At 44.0% G+C, this 24,702-nt stretch overlaps 1 protein-coding gene across 1 annotated transcript in view; it reads left to right on the top strand.

Moving 5' to 3' along the window:
• The first annotated feature begins 2,212 nt into the window (after nt 1-2,212).
• The window catches only part of LOC117357695 (uncharacterized threonine-rich GPI-anchored glycoprotein PJ4664.02-like), a 142,765-nt gene continuing 120,275 nt past the window's right edge, over nt 2,213-24,702 (top strand). The window contains exons 1-2 of the mRNA XM_033938650.1: nt 2,213-2,272; nt 20,792-21,051. Of these exons, the coding sequence (XP_033794541.1) occupies nt 20,853-21,051 (199 nt within the window). The 5' untranslated portion in view covers nt 2,213-2,272; nt 20,792-20,852. The remainder of the gene's footprint in view (nt 2,273-20,791; nt 21,052-24,702) is intronic.

The following is a 24,702-nucleotide window of genomic DNA, read 5'->3' as shown; positions in this document are numbered from 1 at the left end:
GGAGGGGTAGGACCGTGGCAGAGGGAATGTGCTGCGGAGGCTGAGGCAGCCTGCAAGGTTCACTACAGCCAACCAGCAATCCTTTTGCAGGCTGCTTTGAAGATGAGACCGGGAAGCTGGGATGGAGGGAGGGAAGGAACGGTGCGCCAAATCTCGAATGTGAGACTGGGAAGAAGGGGAAAATATGCAAGCCTTTGGGGTGGGGGAGGGGGGCTCTGGTATAGAAGTACATGGAGGGAGGGAATGAGGGGTCCAAACAGATGTGTACATACCGGACTGAGGGAGGAGGGTGGGGAAGAAATAATGGGTCTAAAAACAGAGGGCGAGAGATGGTGGACAATAGGATGGAGGGAGAGAAGGAACAGAAAGGGAGAGAAGTTGGACACAAGTGATGGTGTGGAGGGGGGATAGAGATACTCGATAGGAGAGTAGTTGGGAAGAGAAAGGGAGAGCTGATGGACCCTAGGGTGGTGGGGAAGGAGGGAGAGATGCTGGATGAAAGGATAGTTGAGAAAAGGAGAGATGGTGGTTCTGGGGATGGTGGGGTGCATTGCTGCAGCTGTGGGAAGGAGATGAAAAAAAAGGAAAGATGCCGGAATGAAGGGAAACGGAAGGGGAAAACAGAGATGGAAGATGGATGGTTAGCGTCGAGAAAGAAGAAAACGACAAATGGGCAGGAGACCCTGGCAAGAGAGTTATCAGAAGACGTTTGTCCAGAGCCTGGGACCAACATGATTTGAATAATGACTGGGCAACAAAAGGTAGAAAAAATAATTTTATTTTCAGTTTTGTGATTACAATATGTCAGATTTGAAATGTGTACCCTGCCAGAGCTGGTGTTAAGACTTCAAACGTGAGCTAGGAACTAAAAGAGAGAGGAAAAGTCTTTTTTCTTTATTTTGTTTGCATCATAGAGCCAGTGTAGGGTTGGAGAGGTTGTAACTAAGACTAAGGGTCCTTTTATTAAGGTGCACATTTAGCATGCGCTAAATTGGTTTGTGTACCTCAATTAAAGGACCCCTAAGTATCTTAATAAAAAATTTGGCCTACGACTTAGCCTTTGTTTTAGATTTTGGCTTCATGATGAGTACAGATTTTAGATTCCACGGACAAAGTAGAAAGTCCAGAACGTCTTTTAATTAATTCTTGGTCAGGCAAAGAGAAAACAGAAATAAGCTTCAAGCAGCTTTCTCCAGAACAGAAGGTAGATGGTTTCTGGCGCTCAGAACTATCATAGATTCCAATACTGCAGGGCTCTAGCTTATTATTAGTCTCCATAAGATACAGAATAAAAGTAAGGTGAAAAATATCAGTGTGCAAGCGCAGAGTAAGTTTCCAAAATCCACACAGGCATAGCCTAGTTAACTAGGGAAAGAACCAGATGCTGCACAGAAAGAATAGATGGAAAGCAACAGGCCAAAGGAAAGCTTTGTCAAATAATGAAGTCATATGGTGTTATAAGGTCATGATGACTTGTTCATACAGCCACTGTTCTGTGATAGTTGCAAGTCAGAACATGTTCAAAAAAGCTGATCTAATGGGAAGTGGGAACCATAAATAGCATTCATTGTATTTATTTCAATATTATAATGTTATTCTTTACAAAAAATATGTGAAGAAAAACTCAGGTGCTGAAAAACTATTAGAGTGTGACTTTATAATAGTCATCATTTCACCAGGAAAAACCTTGCAAACTGAGTTAATCAGCTCACAGTAATGTCAAATGAAAAAAGTGATAAAAATATGAAAAAAAGAGTCCCTGCCCCAGCTTATTTGGCTTTGCATTCAGTGCCCCGTGTTCTTTTCATAAGGCATAAAATGGGCTTCTTAGTATAAAGACCCCCAAGTCAGGTGTCTCCTAAACATTTTCTCACACATGCATTGCCATCCGAAAGGTATATGTGGCAATGTGTTTTCTTTAATGGTACAGTCTCAACAGTACTTGCAAGAGATTTTTCAGTGGTTGATACGATTGTGAGAGTAACTTTACCAGTTTGAACTTCAAGGGTTTTATAAGGCACTATTCCGAAAACCCACTGACAGGAATACCCTGTTATAAGACTGTGGTGTAGTGGACCATCCTGGGCACTGTCTCGGTGGGGGTGCCCCCATGCCACACTTGCACCCTCCCTTCCCCCTACCCCCATGCTTCTTTAAATCAACTTCTCTGGCTCCCCTCTGAAATCACTTCTGGGTCATGGGGCCAGGAAGTGGCTTCAGAGGGAAAGCAGCAGACTGGAGAAGCCGCTCATGCTGGTGTAGATTTAAAGAGGTGCGGGAAGATGGGAGGGTGTGAGTATGGGGTGGGGGCTAGGCCACTGTGTGGGACAATATCCCAATTGGTTAGTTTTCATGGCCCAGTAGAATATACTCTTTTCTCTTGGAAGTGGACTGGGTTGATTTCAAAGCATATAAGCAATTTTTCTTTTGCTATTGCTACTGGGTTTACCTGTGACATAAGCCTTCCCATCCTTCTGGATTTTGTGTTGGTCATAGAAGTGTGTTGTCATTGTCGGACCTTAGATGTCTTTGATTTAGTTGACATGGTTGAATGGACTTGTATTAGGGGCTTAACCCTTAGATGGTGTCAATCTTTTCATTGTTGTCCTCTTCTACTCTTGTCTGCCTATCACTGGATAACGCAGACTATCCTCACCTCTTTCTGGCTTCTCTAGCCTCACGTATCCAGGGCTTTGGCTGATGTAATATGGCTAGTGGCACTGTGGCCTTAAGCCTGCAAACAGATGTCCCGACATAGTGGCACATTATCTCAGGACAGGTTAGTTGGAACCCAGAAAAGTCAGATGGAGGAAGGCCCTATTGGACCTGGAACATCTGATTCCTGCTAATGCCATCATTTACAAGAAGTTCACTACTGTCCATGGGATTCATATTGATTGGGACTTACCTTAGGCCCCAATTATCAGCATTTATGAAGCTTTCTTTTCTAAGCTTATGGAAAATTAATTCTCACAGATACTTACTGCCTGAAAAAGATCTTAACCCCATTTCTTGTTCTCTATAAAATGCACTTAAAGTTTCAAGTTCTATTAGTACTTGATATACCACCCATCATAAACACATCTGGGCAGTGTACAATAATATAATTAGAAAGAGCACTTAGAGAATGAAAGTATGGCAGAAAAGGGGGCGGGGGGGAGAAGTAGATAGGGTATATCAGGGCAAACTGCTCATGAAAATGTGCATAGCACAGATCAAATTGAGAATGAGTTAAGAATTGCTACTCTAATACAGTAACATAGTAAATGAAAGCAGATAAAGACCTGAATGGTCCATCTAGTCTGCCCAACCGTACATGCATTAAAAATTCATATATAAATTAAATTGTCTATTTTAATGGCCAACCTTCCCTCCATCCCTCTTTTTGTTAGCTTAGAGGTCACCCATCAGTCAAGAATATGCTGCCTGCTTGTCCTGGGATAAAGCACAGTTACTTACCGTAACAGGTGTTATCCAGGGACAGCAGGCAGATATTCTTGCGTCCCACCCACCTCCCCGGGTTGGCTTCTTAGCTGGCTTATCTTAACTGAGGGACCGCGCGTCGGGGTCGGGCAGGAAGGCACTCGCGCATGCGCGGTGCGGTCTCTAGAACTTTCCAAGTTCTTAGAGTGCAATCACTCTAAAAGTGTCCGTACCGGGGCTCCGTCGGTGCCGTCACCCATCAGTCAAGAATATGCTGCCTGCTTGTCCTGGGATAAAGACCTGAATGGTCCATCTAGTCTGCCCAACCGTACATGCATTAAAAATTCATATATAAATTAAATTGTCTATTTTCTTAGATATTTCTTGGCCAGAGACATAGAGGTCAGCTCAGTTCTGTGCTTAGGCTCCAACTACTAGAGTCTCCGTTGAAGCTCACTCTAGCCCAGGGGTAGGGAACTCCGGTCCTCAAGGGCCGTATTCCAGTCGGGTTTTCAGGATTTCCCTGATGAATATGCATGAGATCTATTTGCATGCACTGCTTTCAATGCATATTCATTGGGGAAATCCTGAAAACCCGACTGGAATACGGCTCTTGAGGACCGGAGTTCCCTACCCCATCCCATCCGAAGCACTCCCCAGCACATCTTCAACTGAATAAGCATCCCAGAATAGGAATGTTTTTAAGGCAGACTTGAATTTGTCAGTAGGTGATTCTGAATGAATGTGTAGTGGGAGGGCTGTTAACTGAGAAGATTGCATGTCTGGTTGTGGCATAGGTAATTTGTTTATTATTTGGAACAACAAGGAAGTTGTGTTGTGAAGATTTAAGAGTGCAAGATGAAATGTAGGGGGTCAGCAGTCAATCAAGATGAGCTGGAATGTGAGTTTGACAAAGTTTGAAGATGAGAAGTAGTGTTCTATAGGTAAGTCTATGGGATTTTGGTAACCAGTGGGCTGATTTAAATAAGGGGGGGGGGGGTGACATAGTCATATTTATGTAACTTTGTAATGAGCTTGACAGTGGTATTTTTTTTAAAGCTGGAGATGTTGGATATCTTTCTTTCTGATATAGAGAATTACAGTAGTCAAGGTGAGATATTATCAGAGAGTGGACTAGAACATCAAGGGCTGGTGGCTCTGGAAGAGCCTAAATGGAACAAATCATCCATAATTTCAGGAAGCAGCATTGAATAACAGTTGTAATTTGTTTTGGAAATTGAGTTTGTCATCGATTATGACTTCTAGAATTCTGAAATTAGTTACAATGGAAACAGCTACAAGAGTTAAGAAGCACAGAAGTGACGAGTTTCTGGCTGTCTAAGGTGGTAAACAGTAGGGTCTTGGATTTGGAGGAATTGAGATGTAATTTGTTATCTTTTAACCATTATGTAATTTGGGTTAAGAGTTGATTAATCTGTGAGGTCCAGGGGATATAGAAGCTGGATGTCATCCAAAGGATTGTGCTAGTGTGAAGAGTGGGGAAAGAAAAAACATTGAAGAAAAATGGGTCAAGAATTGAGTCCTGGGGATCCCCACTAGGAAGGGTGAAAGAATCCAGGTAAGAGCCTTGAAATTGCACTTGGCTGTGACACTGTGACAAATAGAAGGAGAACTTGAGGAAGTGCCGGTGATGCCGATAATATTACTGAGTCTGTAATAGAGGAAGGAGTGGTCTATAGTGTCAAAAACAGCCAATAGATCAAGGGAAAGAGGAAGTGCAGTCCATATGATGAAGAATGAAGCTACTAAGGCCGAGAAGTGAAAGTTCTTTGGAGTAATTCTGACGAAATCCAGTTTGATTTGGATGGAGCACATAAGTTTTATCTATAAAGTCCGTAAGTTGATGAAATACAATGTGCTCAATAATTTTGACTTGGAAGTTGATATTTGTAATTGGGTGATAGTTGGTGCAGACTTGCTTTTAGTTAAGGTTGAATAGTAGAAAATTTCCAAGTGGAGGGGACTTAGTTTTGCGTTAAGCTGACTGAGATCATAGTGTGTAGATATGGACCAAAGACTGAAACAAGCACTTGATCAGGTATAGGATTTCATGGAGTAAGTTGTTGGTCTCAAGCTAGATACCACTGATGGAACCTTGCTTAGTGATGGGATGTTAAAAGCTGAGAGTCTACTAGTCATAGTTGTTAATTCTTTGCCAGAGATGATGGAAAATAGTTGGCATTAGTACTAGTGAATGCCGAGTGAATAGAAACAGTTTTCTCTAAGAATCAGCTACGTCTTATGCAGACCATAGCTTGATTTGATCTGATGGTTGAGTTGAATAGAATAAAGGGAAGAGATATTTCGTGCCTTTCTAATACACTCAGAAATATTTATTTTTAGCTGTTTACAATGAGAAGCACAAGTTCTATAAAGGGAGGAGAAGTAGGTACTGAGAGGATCTGCTCTGCTGAGAAAATAAAAAATACATCCATTGGAACATTTTGTCTGCTGGTATTCAAACTTGGGTTTTGGTGGGTTATATTTTTGTAGTTGTCTTTTTAGCTCAGCAAAATCAGTCAGGCAGTAGTGTAGCCTTTAGAGTCTGTTAGAGTAGGAGGGAAGAGAATATTCTCCTTGTGAGAGGAGAAAAGTAGAAGACATCTTTGGGTAAGTATACATTATTTTGCTTTGAGCTTTTATAGGTTTGGGGAGAAAAGCTCAATTGTAGGTTCCCTTCTAAAGACAGTTTAGATTTTAAAAGAACAAACTTTTAATAAAATCCTAAGGCTCTCTATACTAGTCTAATATATTCCTAGTAGCTTAATAAGGTTAATTAATTAGCTCAATAACAAGATGCAGACAGTAGTCCAGCAGCAAGAGGGTTGCTATCCAGTCTTTTGCATTGAGTGTCACATGTATGACTTTCTCCCAGTTGGCGAGAAGTTATATGTGTGTGCTCGATGCAAAGAACTCCTAGCTCTCAGAATGAGTACATTCCCTTGAGGCTAGAGTAGCAGACTTGAAGAAGTTAAGGGAGGCAGAGAAGTACATAGAGGAGACCTACAGGGATATTGTATAGAAGTTCCACCTTTAGTCTGGTAGCCCTTAGAAAGAACATAGAAACATAGAAAGATGACGGCAGAAAAGGGCTATAGCCCATCAAGTCTGCCCACTCTACTGTCCCACCCCATTAAGTCAGAGTGCTGCTCGACCCACGTAGAGATCCCACGTGGATGTCCCATTTATTCTTAAAGTCGAGCACGCTAGTGGCCTTGATCACCTGCACCGGTAGTTTGTTCCAGTGATCCACCACCCTTTCTGTAAAGAAATACTTCCTGGTGTCACCACCAAATCTCCCTCCTCTGAGTTTGAGCGGGTGCCCCCTTGTGACTGAAGGTCCCTTAGGAAAGAATATGTCGTTTTCCACCTCGACACTACCCATGACGTACTTAAATGTCTCAATCATGTCACCCCTCTCCCTGCACTCCTCTAGAGAGTAGAGCTGCAACTTGCCCAGTCTTTCCTCGTATGAGAGACCCTTGAGTCCGGAGACCATCCTAGTGGCCATTCGCTGGACTGACTCAACTCGAAGTACATCTTTACGGTAATGTGGCCTCCAGAATTGCACACAGTACTCCAGATGAGGTCTCATCATGGTTCTGTACAGTGGTATTATGACTTCAGGTTTACGGCTGACGAAGCTTCTATTGATACATCCCATCATCCGCCTTGCCTTGGATGAGGCCTTCTCTACTTGTTTGGCAGCCTTCATGTCTGCACTGATGATTACTCCCAAGTCCCGTTCTTCTGAGGTCATAGCTAGTGTTTCTCCATTCAAGGTGTATGTTCTGCATGGATTTCGGCTGCCGAGATGCATCACCTTACACTTCTTTGCGTTGAAGCCCAGCTGCCATGTCGAGGACCAGTTTTCCAACTTGATCAGATCCTGCGCCATACCATCCGTGAGATCGCTTTCACCTACTATATTACACAGTTTGGCGTCGTCGGCAAACAGCGCTACTTTTCCCTGAAGCCTTCGGGTCAAGTCCCTTATGAATATGTTAAAAAGGGATGGTCCCAGGACTGAGCCCTGCGGCACTCCGCTAGTCACCTCCGATGTCTTAGAGAGGGTGCCATTGACCACCACCCTCTGAAGTCTTCCACTCAGCCAATCATTGACCCATTCCGTTAGTTTCTCACCTAACCCCATCGATTTCATCTTGTTTGACGGTGTGGGACACTGTCAAACGCTTTACTGAAATCCAAGTACACTATGTCCAGAGACTCTCCTGAGTCTAGCTCTCCTGTCACCCAGTCAAAGAAGCTGATAAGATTGGATTGGCATGACCTGCCTCTAGTGAATCCATGTTGACAGGGATCCCTCAGATTCCCCTCATCCAATATCGTGTCTAATTTCCCTTTAAGTAGAGTTTCCATGAGTTTACACACTTACTGGTCTGTAATTCGCAGCCTCCGCTCTGCAACCCTTTTTGTGCAGAGGAACAACATTGGCAGTTTTCCAGTCCAGGGGGACCCTCCCCGTACTTAGGGAGAGATTGAAGAGCATGGCTAACGGTTCCTCCAAAACATCGCATAGCTCTCTGAGCACTCTTGGGTGCAGATTGTCCGGTCCCATGGCTTTGTTCACCTTGAGTCTTGACAGTTCTCTGTAAACATCAGCTGGTGTGAACTCAAACTCTTGAAATGGGTCATCCATGCTTTGCTTTGCATCCAGCCGAGGCCCGTGCCCTGGTGCCTCGCAGGTAAAGACTAAACAGAAGTAATCATTCAGTAGTTTGGCTTTATCGGAGTCAGTTTCCACATAATTCCCATCTGGCGTTCTAAGGCGTACTATCCCGTTTGTGTTCTTTTTCCTGTCGCTAATGTATCTGAAGAAGGATTTGTCCCCTTTCTTGATGTTCTTCGTTAGAGTTTATTCCATACGAAGTTTGGCCTCCCTGACTGCTGTTTTGACCGCTGCAGACTTTGTCCTGTATTCAATGTTTGCTTCTTTTTCCCCCATGCGTTTGTATGATAGAAATGCTCTTTTCTTCTCCTTGACGAGGTATGATACCTCATCTGTGAACCATTGGGGTTTCCTTTTTCTTTGTTGTTTGGTTACCGATTTTATGTAGCGGATAGTTGCCTCATGAAGGATCGATTTCAAGGATGTCCACATAGCTGCCACATTATCAGTTACTTCTTGAACCTGCAACATCTGGTAGACGAAATCTCCCATGCGTGCAAAGTCCGTGCCCCTGAAATTGAGTACCCTTGTTTTTGTTTGTGATCTAGGGAAGCCTTTCTTAAGGTTAAACCATACCATGTTATGGTCACTGGTGGCTAGCGTCTCTCCCACCGAGACGTCCAAGACGCTTTCCCCATTCGTAAGTACCAGGTCCAGGATGGCCTGGGCCCTAGTGGGCTCTAGTACCATTTGTTTGAGCCGTACTCCCTTCATGGACGTTAATATCCTCCTGCTATCACAAGTTGCCGCTGATAGTGTGTTCCAGTCTACATCAGGCATGTTGAAGTCTCCTAATAGAACAGCCTCCCCCCGTAAGGTGATATTCTCAATGTCTTCAATTAATTCTGCGTCCTTTTCCTCCGATTGTCTCGGAGGTCTGTATACCACACCAAGGTACAGGCATTTTTCTCCACTTCTGGCCAAGTTTACCCAGATGGATTCCCCAGTATACTTTACATCTGTGATCCTGGTTGTCTTAATGTTCTCTTTGATATAAAGTGCTACCCCACCACCTAACTTACCCTCTCTATCTTGTCTAATCAGGTTGTATCCTGGTATGGTTATATCCCACCCATGAGAGTCTGTGAACCATGTTTCGGATATTTCTGCTATGTCTATGTTTGCATTAACTATTTCTGTTTCTAGTTCTAGAAATTTATTCCCTAGGCTGTGTGCGTTAACATACATAGCTCTCCACTCTTTCTGTTTGCTAAGCTTCTGTTGTGAGCCACCTATTTGAGTCAAATTGTCTCCTAGCGATTCGTTCGCAGTAAGGGTACTTACCTCAGACCTAGAAGCGTAATGTTGGTTCGCTACATCAGGATTGTTACTTACTGCTCCGGTGTAAAAGTGGGTACCCACCCCCGACTTACCTAGTTTAAAGCACTTCGAAGTAGGCGGGCTAGTCTGTGTCCGAAGACATTCTTACCTCTGTTGGTTAGGTGGAGTCCGTCTGGTCCCTGTAGTCCCTGTAGTGTCTCTCCGTGATTCAGGAATCCGAAGTTCATCTCCTGGCACCATCGTTGTAGCCACTCATTCGTCTTCAGGATGCGTTCGTCCCTGTCCCTTCCTCTGCCTCTAACAGGAAGAATGGAAGAGAATACTACCTGTGCTCCTATCTGCTTCATCCTCTTTCCCAGAGCTCCGAAGTCTCTCGCTATGTCCTCCAGGGTGTTCTTGGCAGTGTCATTCGTTCCAACGTGGATGAGCAGAATGGGGAAGTGGTCCTGGGGCCTGAGAAGTCTATCGAGACAGGTGGTCACGTCTCTTATTCTGGCTCCGGGCAGACAGCAGACTTCCCTCGACTGCATATCCGGTCTGCATATTGGTCCCTCGGTGCCCCTCAACATGGAGTCCCCAATGGCTATTACTCTACGCTTCTTTTGGGGGTGTCGATCCATCGTCCCCGGAGATGGAGAAGTGTGTTGATCCTGGTCCACGTCGGTAGTCTCTTCCTGCAGACCTGGAATCTGTTCTTCAGGCTCAGCTGTGGAGTCGATGTGGAGCTGCCCTGGTGAGAGAAAGAGTGAGAAGGTGAGGAGATTGTAAATGTGTGTGTGGGGGGGGGGTCTCCTACGTTTACCTGTGGAGGAGGTCACTAACTGGCAGGAGTCAGTGTCTCCATCCATCTCCTGAACTGCAACAGTTGGTTTCTTTGTCGGCGGCCCTGGAGTCATCATGGGTGATCCGTAACGGGCCTGTTCCTGCACTATCCCATCGATGTAGGCCTCATCCTCTCTAATGCCTCTCAGACATTTCACCTCCTCCCTAAGGCTTCTTAGTTCCTGCATGATGTCTTCATCCCACTGACCAACCTCCTCTGTCTGTGTAGAGGCCGTGATATACTGCTGTGGGATGGCCTCGGTCTGCGCGGAGACGTCCTTTCCCGGGGCTATGTTCTCCTCCGTCTGTGTGTAGGCCGAGTTCATCTCCCGGATCACCTCAGTGCAGGGGATGCCAACCTTGCTTGTAGTTTTCACACTCCTCGTCCGCCCTGCCATAACAAAAGGGAGAGAGTAAATGAGAGAGAGTAAATGTAAGAGTATGAGAGATAGTATGAGAGTATGAGAGAAGAATGAGGAGGAGAAAAGTACTTTTTATTTATTTATTTATTTTTTAAAGTTAGGTTTTTTTAGTAAATTAATTTTGCTGCTGGGCTGCCTGGGCTCCTTCTCAAGGCTCCTTCGCCTTCGCCGCGCACCGAACGGCTGGGCACCGTTGGCTCCCTTCCTCTTAAAGGGGAGCCCGGGCCGATGCGATCTGTGACGCGATGGGGGTGGGCAGAGCTAGCTCTCGCCGCGACCCCGATCTGCCTGCCTGCTGGTTAGTCCTCCTCCCTTCTGCTTCTCCGGCTTCCTCCCCTCTCTGCTAAAAGCCTCTCTGCTAGAAAAAAAAAAGAAAAGAAACGAAACGCCGCTGGAGGAGAGAGGTCTCCTAGAAGGAGAGCATCACCCTGGTGAAGTAGGAAATAATCCTGTAGCTAAGACACGCCCACCAGGGGATGCAATATCCTGTCGTACTGAGGATGTGTCTGCAGGGGCTTCTGCCCAGGAGAGAAAAGTTAGGACAACGGTTGTAACTAGTGATTCAATTATTAGGCCTGTAGATAGCTGGATGGCTGGTGGGCATGAGGATCGCCTGGTCACTTGCCTGCCTGGTGCGAAGCTGGCAGACCTCAGCCGTCACATAGATAGGATTTTAGATAGTGCTGGGGAGGAGACAGCTGTTCTGGTACATGTAGGTACCAATGACATAGGAAAATGTGGGAGGGAGGTTCTGGAAGCCAAATTAAGGCTCTTAAGTAGTAAACTGAAATCCAGATCCTCCAGGTTAGCATTTTCAGAAATGCTCCCAGTTCCACGCGCAGGACCCAAGAGGCAGGTAGAGCTCCAAAGTCTCAATGCGTGGTTGAGACGGTGCAGGGATGAGGGATTTAGATTTGTTAGGAACTGGGCAACCTTCTGGGAAATGGGGAGCATTTTCTGAAAGGACGAACTTCACCTTAACCGGGATGGAACCAGGCTGCTGGCGCTAATTTTTGAAAAGGAGATAGAGCAGCTTTTAAACAGAGATGTGGGGGAAAACCGACAGACTCCTGGGATCGGATGGTTTGGTGTGACATAAAAACATAGAAACATAGAATATGACGGCAGAAAAGGGCCATCGGCCCAACACGTCTGCCCACTCAGAAGAACCCTCCCCTTTAAAGAACACTCTCCTAAGCAATTCCCCGAAGTGATCCCACTTGTTTATCCCATCGTTTCTTGAAGTCGAGCACGTTGCTGGCCTCAACTACTTGAGGTGGAAAGCCATTCCAACAATCAACCACCCTTTCGATGAAGAAGTACTTCCTGATGTCACCATGAAATCTCCCACCCTTAAGTTTGAGCGGATGCCCTCTTGTTGCCGTGGGACCCGTAAGAAAAAGGATATCTTCCTCCACCTCGATACGGCCTGTATGATATTTGAACGTCTCTATCATGTCTCCCCTCTCTCTGCATTCTTCGAGAGAATATAGCTGCAGCTTGCTTAGACGCTCTTCATATGGGATATCCTTGAGTCCTGAGACCATCTTGGTGGCCATTCGCTGGACCGATTCCATTCTCATCACGTCTTTTTCATAATGTGGCCTCCAAAACTGAACACAGTACTCCAGATGAGGTCTCACCATGGACCTGTACAACGGCATTATGACTTCAGGCTTTCGGCTGACAAAACTTCTTCGGATGCAACCCAGCATTCGTCTAGCCTTGGCCAAAGCTTTCTCCACCTAAGTGGCCGCCTTCATATCTTCGCTAATGATTACACCCAGGTCCCATTCTTCGACAGTTCTTGTTAAGGTTTCCCCATTCAGGGTGTATATTCTGCTGGGGTTACCGCTACCAAGGTGCATAATTTTACACTTTTTGCCAAGTTTGCTCAGTTGCCAAGTTTTAAACAATTCCACTTTGTGCGCAACAGGACGATGTTCTGGGCGAAGAGCAAGCTATACAGGAAGGATAGACTTCACCTCAGCGGAGACAGAAAGAGACTATTTGCAAGCAACATCAAGCAGGTGCCATAAGGCGGTAAGGGGGCCAAAAGAGACTGTGAAGAAAAAATAGCCAAGGAGGCAAAAAACTTCAAACCGTTCTTTCGATATATTAAGGGGAAACGGCCCGCAAAGGAAGTGGTGGGGCTGTTGGATGACCATGGAATAAAGGGAGTACTAAAGGAGGACAAAGCCATCGCCGATAAACTAAACACATTTTTTGTGTCTGTATTTACCAAAGAGGATATATACAATATACCAGAAGCCGACAGGCTATACGCAGGAAACGAAGACGGGAAACTAACAGGGATTACAGTCAGTCTAGAAGAGGAATGCAAGCAGATTGATAAGCTTAAATATGGTAAATCCCCGGGACCGGAGGCATCCATCCGAGGGTAATCAAGGAACTGAAAGGTGTTATAGCTGAACTGCTTCAACTAATAGCCAATCTGTCGATCAGATCAGGAAGGATTCTAGAAGACTGGAAAGTGGCAAATGTTATGCAAATCTTCAAGAAAGGTTTGAGGGGAGATCCGGGAAACTACAGACCGGTGAGTCTAACCTCGGTACTGGGAAAGATGGTAGAGGCACTGATAAAGGACCACATCATTGATCACCTTGACGGACACAATCTGATGAGGACCAGCCAGTATGACTTCAGCAAAGGAAGATCTTGCTTGACGAACTTACTGCAATTCTTCGAGGGAGTAAACAGGCAGATAGACAAGGGTGACCCAGTTGACATTGTATATCTGGATTTTCAGAAGGCATTCGACAAGGTCCCGCATGAACGACTACTTCGAAAAATTGCGAGCCTTGGAATAGAGGGTGAAATACTCACATGGATTAAAAACTGGTTGGTGGATAGGAAACAGAGACTGGAGGTACATGGACAATACTCGGACTGTAAAAGCATCACGAGTGGAGTGTCGCAGAGTTCGGTGCTGGGGCCCATGCTCTTCAACATATTTATAAATGACCTGGAGTGAGGTGATAAAATTTGCAGACAATACAAAGTTATTTAGAGTAGTGAAGACACAGAAGGATTGCGAAGACCTGCAACGTGACATAAACACGCTCGAGAAATGGGCCGTGACATGGCAAATGAGGTTTAAGATGGATAAGTGTAAGGTGATGCATGTCAGTAACAAAAATCTTATACATGAATACAGGATGTCTGGTGCAGTACTCGGAGAGACCCCCCAGGAAAGAGACTTGGGAGTACTAGTAGACAAGTCAATGAAGCCGTCCACGCAGTGAATCAAATCAAATAAACATTCTGCACGGCATAGATAGCAGTGTGGAATCATGGATAGAAATTCCTTGTGTGAAGGGAAGGAATACACAGGTAGGGTTATACTACCATTCCCTGGGACAAAATGAGCAGACAGATGAAGAAATGTTTTCAGAGATTAGGAAAGCTGGACAAATGGGCAACACTGTAATAATGGGTGATTTCAATTATTGTATAATTCAATAGCACATAATTCAATTATCAAAGAAAAAGCAAAAATTATGCTTGACACAGTAATGATCACTCCACTAACCACTGTGTAGTACAATACAAGGTGAAAGAAAGTTCAGCTCAACATAGCATCTAGATAGATAGGTGGAGTCAAAAGCCTAAGTTACTGCTTCATGGGCTCAAAAAAACTCCACAGCAATATTTTCTGCAACTCTATCACTTTGTCCATAAACTGTTTCATCCACAGGATTAGGATTTTATTATTATTAGGATATTAATATACTGCCTATCAAGGTTATCTAAGGTACTCAAGCATTTTCCCTCTCTGTCCCAGTGGGCTCACAATCTATCTATGGAGGATTAAGTGACTTGCCCAGGATCACAAGGAGCAGCACAGGATCAGTTCCAAAAAGCAAACACTACAGTGTACTAACACCAAGCAGGAAAAACGAATCTGTGTTCTCATCCAGCCACACCACTGCTGCTTGTTTCTTGGTGTTTTTGAACGGTGTGGCTGGATGAGAACACAGATACGTTTTTCCTACTTAACATAAGAACATAAAAATTGCTGCTGCTGAGTCAGACCAGTGCTCCATCGTGTCCAGCAGTCCGCTCCCGCGGCGGCCCTTAGGTCAAAGAATAGTGCCCTAACTGACACTAGCCTTACCTGCGTACGTTCTAGTTCAGCAGGAACTTGTCCAACTTTGTCTTGAATCCCTGGAGGGTGTTTTCCCCTATATAAGACTCCGCTCAAACTCAGGGGCGGAAAATTTCATGGCAACACCAGAAAGTATTTCTTCACAGAGAGAGTGGTTGATCATTGGAACAAGCTTCCAGTGCAGGTGATCGAGGCAGACAGCGTGCCAGACTTTAAGAATAAATGGGATACCCATGTGGGATCCCTATGAGGGTCAAGATAAGGAAATTGGGTCATTAGGGCATAGACAGGGGGTGGGTAAGCAGAGTGGGCAGACTTGATGGGCTGTAGCCCTTTTCTGCCGTCATCTTCTATGTTTCTTGTTTCTATGAAGAGTGTTCCAGTTTTCTACCACTCTCTGGGTGAAGAAGAACTTCTTACGTTCATATGGAATCTATCCTCTTTCAACTTTAGAAAGTGCCCTTTCGTTCTTCCTACCTTGGAGAGGATGAACAACCCTTCTTTATCTACTAAGTCTATTCCCTTCATTATCTTGAACGTTTCAATCATGTCCACTCTCAGTCTCCTCTTTTCGAGGGAGAAGAGGCCCAGATTCTCCAATCTCTCAGTGTACAGCAACTCCTCTTGCCCCTTAACCATTTTAGTCGCTCTTCTCTGGACCCTTTTGAGTAGTACCATGTCTTTCTTCATGTACGGCGACCAGTGCTGGACGCAGTACTCTAGGTGAGGGCGCACCATGGCCCGGTACAGTGGCATGATAACCTTCTCCGATCTGTTCATGATCTCCTTCTTAATCATTCCTAGCATTCTGTTCGCCCTTTTTGCCGCCGGAGTATCAGGCCAGGAAGTTGAATTCCTGGTTACACCCACTGATTGCTCAAACTTATTCCTATCATATGTTTAGAAAATTTTTAAAACGTATTTATTTGATAAACTAGAATGATGATTTTACCTCCAAATTTTAAAAATCTTTCTAAATTGGTTTTTTTTAACTAGAGTTGATCCAGTCTTTAGAAGAATTATAGGATTTTAAATTGTATATTAGCTACTGCAGTATTGATTGTTTACGATGTATTACCACTGTGGAATTGTATATTATTCACTGAACTGTTCAGTTTTATTCTTGTTGTGAACCACCCAGAACTGTTGGTGGGGTGGTATATAAGAAAATAAATTATTATCATTATTGCACGGACGTCTTCAACAACTTGTCGATCAGAACTCCCAAGTCTCTTTCCTGGGGGATCTCTCCGAGTACTGTACCAGACATCCTGTATTCGTGTATAAGATTTTTGTTACCGACATGCATCACCTTACACTTGTCCACATTAAATTTCATTTGCCACGAGAGACTCCTGAGAAAATTAAAGTGTAATGGGATAGGTGGCAAACTTCAGTTGTGGATTAGAAATTGGTTATCAGAGAGAAAACAGAGGGTAGGGTTAAATGACCATTTTTTTCAATGGAAGAGAGTAAACAGTGGAGTGCTGCAGGTGTTTGTACTGGGACCGGTGCTATTTAACTTATATATAATTGATCTGGAAATTGGAACGATGAGTGAGGTGATTAAATTTGCAGATTTGCTTTCTGCCTCCCCATTTTCATGTCTTACCTCAAACCACCACCGCGCACTCCCAATCCCATTACCTTCCGCAAAAAAATTGCGAGCGACCTGTTCTGGAACAAACTCCTCAACCTACTTTCCACCACTCCCAATCCTCCAAGCCCTGAATCCAACTGGCTCAATTGGATCACCCTCTCGGAAACCACCTACCACTCCCTTGCTCCTCTATCCACCAAAACTGTCTCCTACTCCCGCAAGGCCCCCTGGTACCTTCCATACCACAGACAACTAAAACAAAAATGTCGAATACTAGAACGCAAATGGAAAAAAATCTAAATCCCCCTCCGACAGACAGACCTGGAGGGTGAATATTAAATTCTACAATACTGAATTAAAAAAATCAAGGAAGAACTACTACGGCAATAAAATCTCCAGATCTAACAACCAAAGCAATACACTGTTCAACATTTGGCGTTCCATATCCTCCAAACACGATCCCGCCACAATCCCCTCCTCTCCATCTGCCGATGAACTAGCTAAATTTTTCAATGAGAAAGTCACCACCTTAAGATACTCCTTCCCTCCAACACCCTCCTACAACTCTCTGGTGCTCGCCGCCTCCAACACTAATCCATCCGAAGTCAACCATATCCCAGCCTGGACCGCCTTCGATCCCGTCTCCGACTCCCAAGTTTCCAAACTCTGCCTCAAGTTAAAATCCTGCAACTGTACCTTGGATCCCTTCACCTCCTACTTATACGAAAATATTCCCACACAAGCCATCTCATCTCTCACCAAACTTATAAATTCCGCCCTACTCTCAGGCCTTTTTTCTGTAGAAATGGGACACATTGCATTGTCCTCCCTACTGAAAAAAGCTGATCTAAACCCCTCCACACCGTCCAGCTACCACCCAATAGCCAACATTCCTCTTCTGACCAAGATGCTGGAGTCCATCATAGCTACCCAACTCTCATCCTATCTTGAGAGACTCTCCATTCTTCTACCCTACCAACATGGCTTCAGACCCAACTTTAGCACTGAATCCCTTCTGGCCTCTTTAATTTCTAAAGTCCAACATCTTCACTCTTGCAACAAGTTCGCTGTCCTTCTTCAATTTGGTCTTTCTGCAGCCTTCGACATTGTCCATCATGACATACTTATCCTCCAACTTTTGGAAATTGGCATTCACTCCACAGTCTTAGACTGGTTCTCGAAGTTCTTACGTTCGCGCTCCTACTTCGTTAACATGAACGGTACCTCATCCTCCCCTTGGAAACCGATTTGTGGAGTTCCTCAGGGTTCACCTCTATCCCCGATTCTTTTCAATGTTTATATGTCCTCCCTGAAACTCCTCCAACTATCCCCCTTTGAGACACTCTACACTTACGCCGACAACATCCTGATCCTCCTTGAGACTGATCCCAACCTCACCAACCTCTCCGACAACATCTCCTCTTGTATAACGAATCTCCAATCCTTGGCTCTCACCGTTCAAATGAAACTTAATGAAACCAAAACTAAACTACTCTGGCTAGGCCCAAAACTGGATCAGCTGCCCACCGTCATCCCATTATCCTCTGGCACCAAACTGCAGCTTGAGCACTCAAGCAAAGTTCTGGGAATCATCATCGACTCTACACTGTCCTTCAACGATCACCTTAACTCCTTAGTAAAAAAATGCTTTTTCAATCTTCACATGCTAAGGAAAGTCAGATCCTGCTTCCACCAACAACACTTTGCTATCCTCGTTCAATCCATTATTCTGTCTAGACTGGACTACTGCAACTCCATCTACTTAAGCCTAACAAAAAAAGTCTTCTCAGACTTCAGCGGATTCAGAACACTGCGGCTAAATTAATCTTCGCAAAAAGCAAATTCGACCACGTCTCCCCGCTTCTGTCTAAGCTTCACTGGCTCCCAGTGCTCCTCAGGGTTCACTACAAATGTGCCTGCCTAGCCTTCAAGTCTCTACACAGCATCCTTCCTCTCCTGTTTCCACTATCTTGGCTCTCCCCGAATCCTAACTCCACCAGATCCACTCAAAAACTCATACTGTCATTCCCCTCTTTGAAGGGCATCTCCCATACAGGAAGACTTGGAACATCCCTCCTCTTCAGCATCACCGAGCTATGGAACAGCTTATCTGCCCCTCTTCGAAGTTCGCCCTCACTCCAACGTTTCAGAAAACACTTGAAAACTTGGCTTTTCTCTAAAATGTAACCACTTCCTCCCTCCCCACTCTACTTAGTTCCCCTCCTTCCTTCCTTTTTACCAAGCCCTCCTTCTTCCCATTGGAGTTCCTTTCTTTAGTAATTCCTGTAAAACGTGTCGAGCTCTACTTCCATGGAGATGATGCGGTATACAAACTTAAGGTTTAGTTTAGTTTAGATGACACTAAACTGTTCAAAGTTGTTAAAACGCATGCGGATTGTGAAAAATTGCAGGCGGATCTTAGGAAATTGGAAGACTGGGCGTCCAAATGGCAGATGAAATTTAATATGGATAAATGCAAAGTGATGCATTTGGAAGAATAACCTGAATTACAGTTTCCGGATGCTAGGATCCACCTTGGGGACTAGTACCCAAGAAAAGGATCTGGGTATCATCATAGACAATAAGAACATAAGCATTGCCTCTGCTGGGTCAGACCAGGGGTCCATCTTACCCAGCAGTCCTCTCCCACGGCAGCCCCCCAGGTCCATGACCTGTAAGTGATCCTTTACCTAAAACGTGTATCCCCTATTCATTTAGTGTCCTGTAAAGTTACCCTCTATCTGTATCCTTCAATCCTCTTCACCTTCAAGAAGTCATCCAATCCCTTTTAAAAACCCAATATTGTACTCTGTCATATCACCTCTCCTGGGAGTGCATTCCAGGTGTCCACCACCTTCTGAGTGAAGAAGAACTTCCTAGCATTCGTTTTGAAACTTTCTCCTTTCAATTTTTCTGAATGCCCTCTTGTTTTTGTTGTCCCCGCTAGTCTGAAGAATCTGTCCCTCTCCACCTTCTCTATGCCTTTCATGATCTTATAAGATCTCTAAGTCTCCGTTTTCCAGGGTAAAGAGCCCCAGCTTCTCCAGCCTTTCAGCATACGAAAGGTTTTCCATGCCTTTTATCATCCTAGTTGCTCTTCTCTGGACCCTCTTGAGTATCGCCATATCCAGTGGTGGTCAAAAAATCAAACAGGATGCCTGGAATTATTTAAAAATGGATAGTTAACAAGACTAAGAATGTCATAATGCCCTTGTATAACTTCATGGTGCGACCTCATCTGTAGTATTGCGTTCAGTTCTGGTCTCCTTATCTCAAGAAAGATATAGTGGCACTAGAAAAGGTTCAAAGAAGAGCGACCAAGATGGCAAAGGGGATGGAACTCCTCTCATATGAGGAAAGTCTAAAACGGTTAGGGCTCTTCAACATGGAAAAGAGACGAATGAGAGGAATTATAATTGAAGTCTACAAAATCTTGAGTGGTGTTAAATGGGTACAAGTGGATCAATTTTTCACTCCGTCAAAAATTACAAAGACTAGGGGACACTAGATGAAGTCACAGGGAAATACTTTGAAAACCAATAGGAGGAAATTTTTTTTCACTCAGAGAATAGTTAAGCTCTGGAACGCATTGCCAGAGGATGTGGTAAGAGTGGATAGCGTAGCTGGTTTTAGGAAAGGTTTGGACAAGTTCCTGGAGGAAAAGTCCATAGTCTATTATTGAGAAAGCCATGGAGGAAGTCACTGCTTGCCCTGTATCAGTAGCATGGAATATTGCTACACCTTGGGTTTTGGCCAGGGAGTAGTGACTGGGCTTGATGGACCATTGGTCTGACCCACTAAGCCTATTCTTATGTTTTGATGACAACCATTGTCAGGAGATGAAAGGTTTAGTCATAGTTACTTCCCTTCCACCCCTCACTCCTTCCTTCTCTCTTATTATCTTTAGTAATCCCTGTGTACATGATTTTGGTACCCTTTAACTAAAAGCTGGGCATCCTATTTTCTACCTATGGCCCACGAGGCCCCTTATCAATTGCTTTGTAATGTGGATCTTCTCTGTCCTTGAATTTTATTTATTTAATTTTCTATACTGTTCTCCCAAGTCAGCTCAGAACGGTTTACATGAATTTATTCAGGTACTCAAGCATTTTTCCCTGTCTGTCCCGGTGAGCTAATGGGGGGATTAAGTGACTTGCCCAGGGTCACAAGGAGCAGCGTGGATTTGAGCCTACAACCCCAGGGTCCTCTTGTATTTTGACTTCTTTTCATGTGCCTCTGAGTCTTTGCTGTGTAATTATTTTTTTTAGATACTATTTCCTTTCTGTTAACTGCCTTGAAAGGCCACCTTTCAAACTATGCAATAATAAGCATTTAAACATTATATTACAACCTTTTCTTGTAAGATAACCTTTTAAATTCTTCACCAAATCTTTTATGTGCAGTTTCAGATCTACAAACTTGAGAGTGGAAGTGGGGTCAACAATTCTGCATAGGGAGACGGAGATGAAAGAAGTGAAGAAGCTGTTTACTCACGGCCAATACAGTCAGGGGACGTTTAACAATGATATTGCTTTGCTGCTGCTTTCTTCCCCCATACGCTACGATAAGTGGAGGTTGCCTATCTGCATGCCACCTATGGGGCAATTCAACAGCCGAGACTGGAAATTATGCTATGCGGTTGGGTGGGGTTCAGCCATGACCGGTGAGTTGGAGTAATATCTCAGTGATACTGTGGCTTTTCACTAGGGAGAGCCGTGCTAAAAATATGTGAAGCAAGCAGTCAGCAGACTGAGCCGACTCCCTGTCTTGAAAGGATGCTTCTATGAATGATTACATGGAAAAAAATTCCATTCAGAATTTTCCCCCTACTTTTGTTTTCAGGTTTTCACATTTTCTTTTATTCATTCACATTTCTTAATATTTAGCAGATGCAAATTGACTTTACCTGTATTAATTCATAGGTTAATATGCATGAAACTGTTTATGAATGCACTCATTTTCTAAATGAATATGTTTCCCTATTAGTGAGAGATCTACTTTTATTATTTTAGTGATCATTTCGGTTTCCATTTTTAAATTGTTCCGTAGGAATTCCATTGTATTTTAACTCTGCTCCAGGTTGCTTTGGAAAATTCTTATGGACTAAGAGGGGGAAGAAGTATAACAAGGAACAGGGCTTTTTGAGCTATATTGATTCATGCAAATGAGTCTTTACATTTCAGCATTCACCCCCTCCCAATACCCCCTTCCCACAGGCCGCCCTTGAATAAACTGTACACCGCCTTGAATGGTGGTAAATAAAGACATTACCTGAACATGTCAGTTCAGAAAGGAGCACATAACTGAGATACTTCTGTTTTGGGAGCCTTTCAGCTGTAATTGGGCTTTCAGTTGAAAAAGAAGATCATTTATCTTGGGAATGCAAAACAAAAGCACCTAATTCTAGGCCTGCTTCTCATGTGCTAAATTTAGGAGTCTAAGCACTGGATGTCAGCAGCGAGTGAATGCTTGGGTTTTCTCTCTGCCCAGGCCCTGCCTCTCGTCTCATCTCCTTTGCTGCCAGAGCATACAGAGTCAAAGAGCCTGAAGTCTGAGCTGAAGTGAAGGAAAAGGAAAACTTTGCTCACCCTCAGTCTCAACTCTGCAACATGTCACCTAAACTTAAGCACCATTTGTATATGAGCTGTGTCTATTTCACGCGGGAGAGATGCTGGCAGCTTAGGCAGACCAATTATGACAGTCTTATGTGATGTGATTTATATTCTGCTAGATGCTCACATAGGTTACAAAAGTTGCAAGAGATGCTGAAAAGTTCTCAACCAAGAAGAGAATGAGGTGGAAATGGTTCAACAAGGTCAAAACATAGAATTTCGTTTCTGCAGATGAGCACGTAGCGAAATAAGATAACACTGGTTTCAGCTCCAGAATTTAGGAAGTTAGTTGTCTTTTCAGCACCCCCAGTTACATTCTTTCCAGTGTTTTTAAGGATGTTTGTCTTCCTTTTAGTTTTCAATGTTATTTTGTTGCAGGTTATGGTGTCCTTGCCCTGGATGAACTGTAGTCTGATTTTGGGTAAGTTGAAGTCTATGTAACTGTGCTTACATTAGTTTTTTGGAACAAATGAAAAACAAAAAAACAATTCAACAGAAACAGCACAAAACGAAACAAAAGAAACTGCAGACAAACGTACAAGATGCAGGCTATGTTTATTAAAACAATCATTAATGCGGATAGTGTCACCAACTTTTCACAAACCAGGGGACCTGACACGGAACTTGTTTCAGTTAACTCGCCTTCATCAGGTATCAAATTAATCCGCAAAAAGAAATAAACATAAGCCTGTGTAAGCCGGAGATAATCGCTGACCAAGGGTTTCTGTGTGAACTTGCTGAAAAGCCATGTGTTTACATGTTTGATCGTGGCTCTAATCTCTTTGGGTGTGAGGTCCAGTCTTATGCTATCTGTTAGGTGAGGGATTTAAAATGAGGTCTTTTGGAAAGACAGAGTCAGTCGGTTTGAGCTGAAATGGCCTGGTTTGCATAGTTTTATTGTGAATCGGGAAGCTATCCGGAGTATCTTCGTAGTTTGAACTCAATCCTGGAGCCACTGTAGTTCCATAAGGATTGGTGTGATATGGCTGTATTTTGTATCATTTGAATTCTTTTTGTTGCTCTTGTTGTGATTCCAGAGAGTTACACAGTTACACAGACTAGAGAACTAAGAAAATCAGAAAGGGAATCATACAAATCAAGACAAATCCAACTGGAGGAAATTACATAAAGAATACAAACAAGCTATTCTTGACGCCAAAAAGGCCTACTAACAGAACTCTCAGACTCACAATGGAAAAATTAACCCACTTCAAAAATATCTCTTTTGATGACCTCGCCAATATTGTAGACTTCCTTCACCCATCTGGCTCCATCCTAGATCCCTACCCATCACACCTCCTAGTTGTGGTGAAAGACGCTTTCATATCCTCAATCCTCCCTCTCATCACCTCTCTACAATCTGTCTCAATACCTACAACCTGGAAATAAGCTATCATCCCAATTTAATCTGGCAAGTTCTATTAGGCCCACATGAAGAATCCATCTGTTCACATAAGAACATAAGAACATAAGAACTGCCTTCTCCGGATCAGACCTTCGGTCCATCAAGTCCGGCGATCCGCACACGCGGAGGCCCTGCCAGGTGTACACCTGGCGTAATTTATATTCCACCATATCCTTATATGCCTCTCTTAAGGAGATATGCATCTAGTTTGCTCTTGAAGCCTAGGACGGTAGATTCCGCAATAATCTCCTCTGGGAGGGCATTCCAGGTGTCAACCACTCTCTGAGTGAAGCAGAACTTCCTGACATTAGTCCTGAACCTGTCCCCCCTTAGCTTCATTACATGTCCTCTAGTCCGTGTCAAATTGGACAATGTAAATAATCTTCTCTGCTCTATTTTGTCGATTCCTTTCAGTATTTTGAAGGTCTCGATCATATCCCCACGCAGTCTCCTTTTCTCAAGGGAGAACAATCCTAGTGTTATAAGTCTGTCCTCGTATTCCAGTTTCTCCATACCCTTCACCAGTTTTGTTGCTCGTCTCTGCACCCTCTCCAGCAGTTTTATATCCTTCTTTAGGTAGGGAGACCAATGTTGGACGCAGTATTCCAAGTGTGGTCTGACCATTGCCCTATAAAGCGGCATTATAACTTTCTCCGATCTACTCGAGATTCCTTTCTTTATCATGCCCAACATTCTATTTGCCTTCTTTGCCGCTGCCGCGCATTGTGCCGACGGCTTCAGGGTCCTATCTATCAGCACACCCAGGTCCTTTTCTTGTTCACTCTTCCCCAGAGTTGCACCTGACATTGTATACTCGTATTCCTTATTTTTATTGCCTAAATGCATTACCTTGCATTTCTCCACATTGAATTTCATCTGCCATTTCTCCGCCCATGTTTCTAACCGACACAAGTCGCTCTGGAGTTTCTCTCTATCATCCTGCGATCTGATTGCCCGGCATAGTTTTGTATCGTCTGCAAACTTGATGATCTCACTGGATGTTCCTTCCTCTAGGTCATTGATATAAATATTAAAAAGGATCGGCCCAAGTACCGAGCCCTGGGGCACACCACTAGTCACTTTCTCCCAGTCGGAGAACTTCCCATTTATGCCCACTCTCTGCTTTCGGTTTTCCAGCCATTTGCCTATCCATCTTTGTATATCCCCCTCTATGCCATGGCTATGTAGTTTCTTGAGAAGTCTTTCGTGTGGAACTTTGTCAAACGCTTTCTGGAAGTCCAAATATATTATGTCCACCGGCTTCCCACTATCGATTTGCTCGTTCACGGTCTCAAAA

The sequence above is a fragment of the Geotrypetes seraphini genome, chromosome 3, assembly GCF_902459505.1.
Source record: "Geotrypetes seraphini chromosome 3, aGeoSer1.1, whole genome shotgun sequence".
NCBI lineage: Eukaryota > Metazoa > Chordata > Amphibia > Gymnophiona > Dermophiidae > Geotrypetes > Geotrypetes seraphini.
This window is presented reverse-complemented; position numbering and strand designations above follow the sequence as displayed.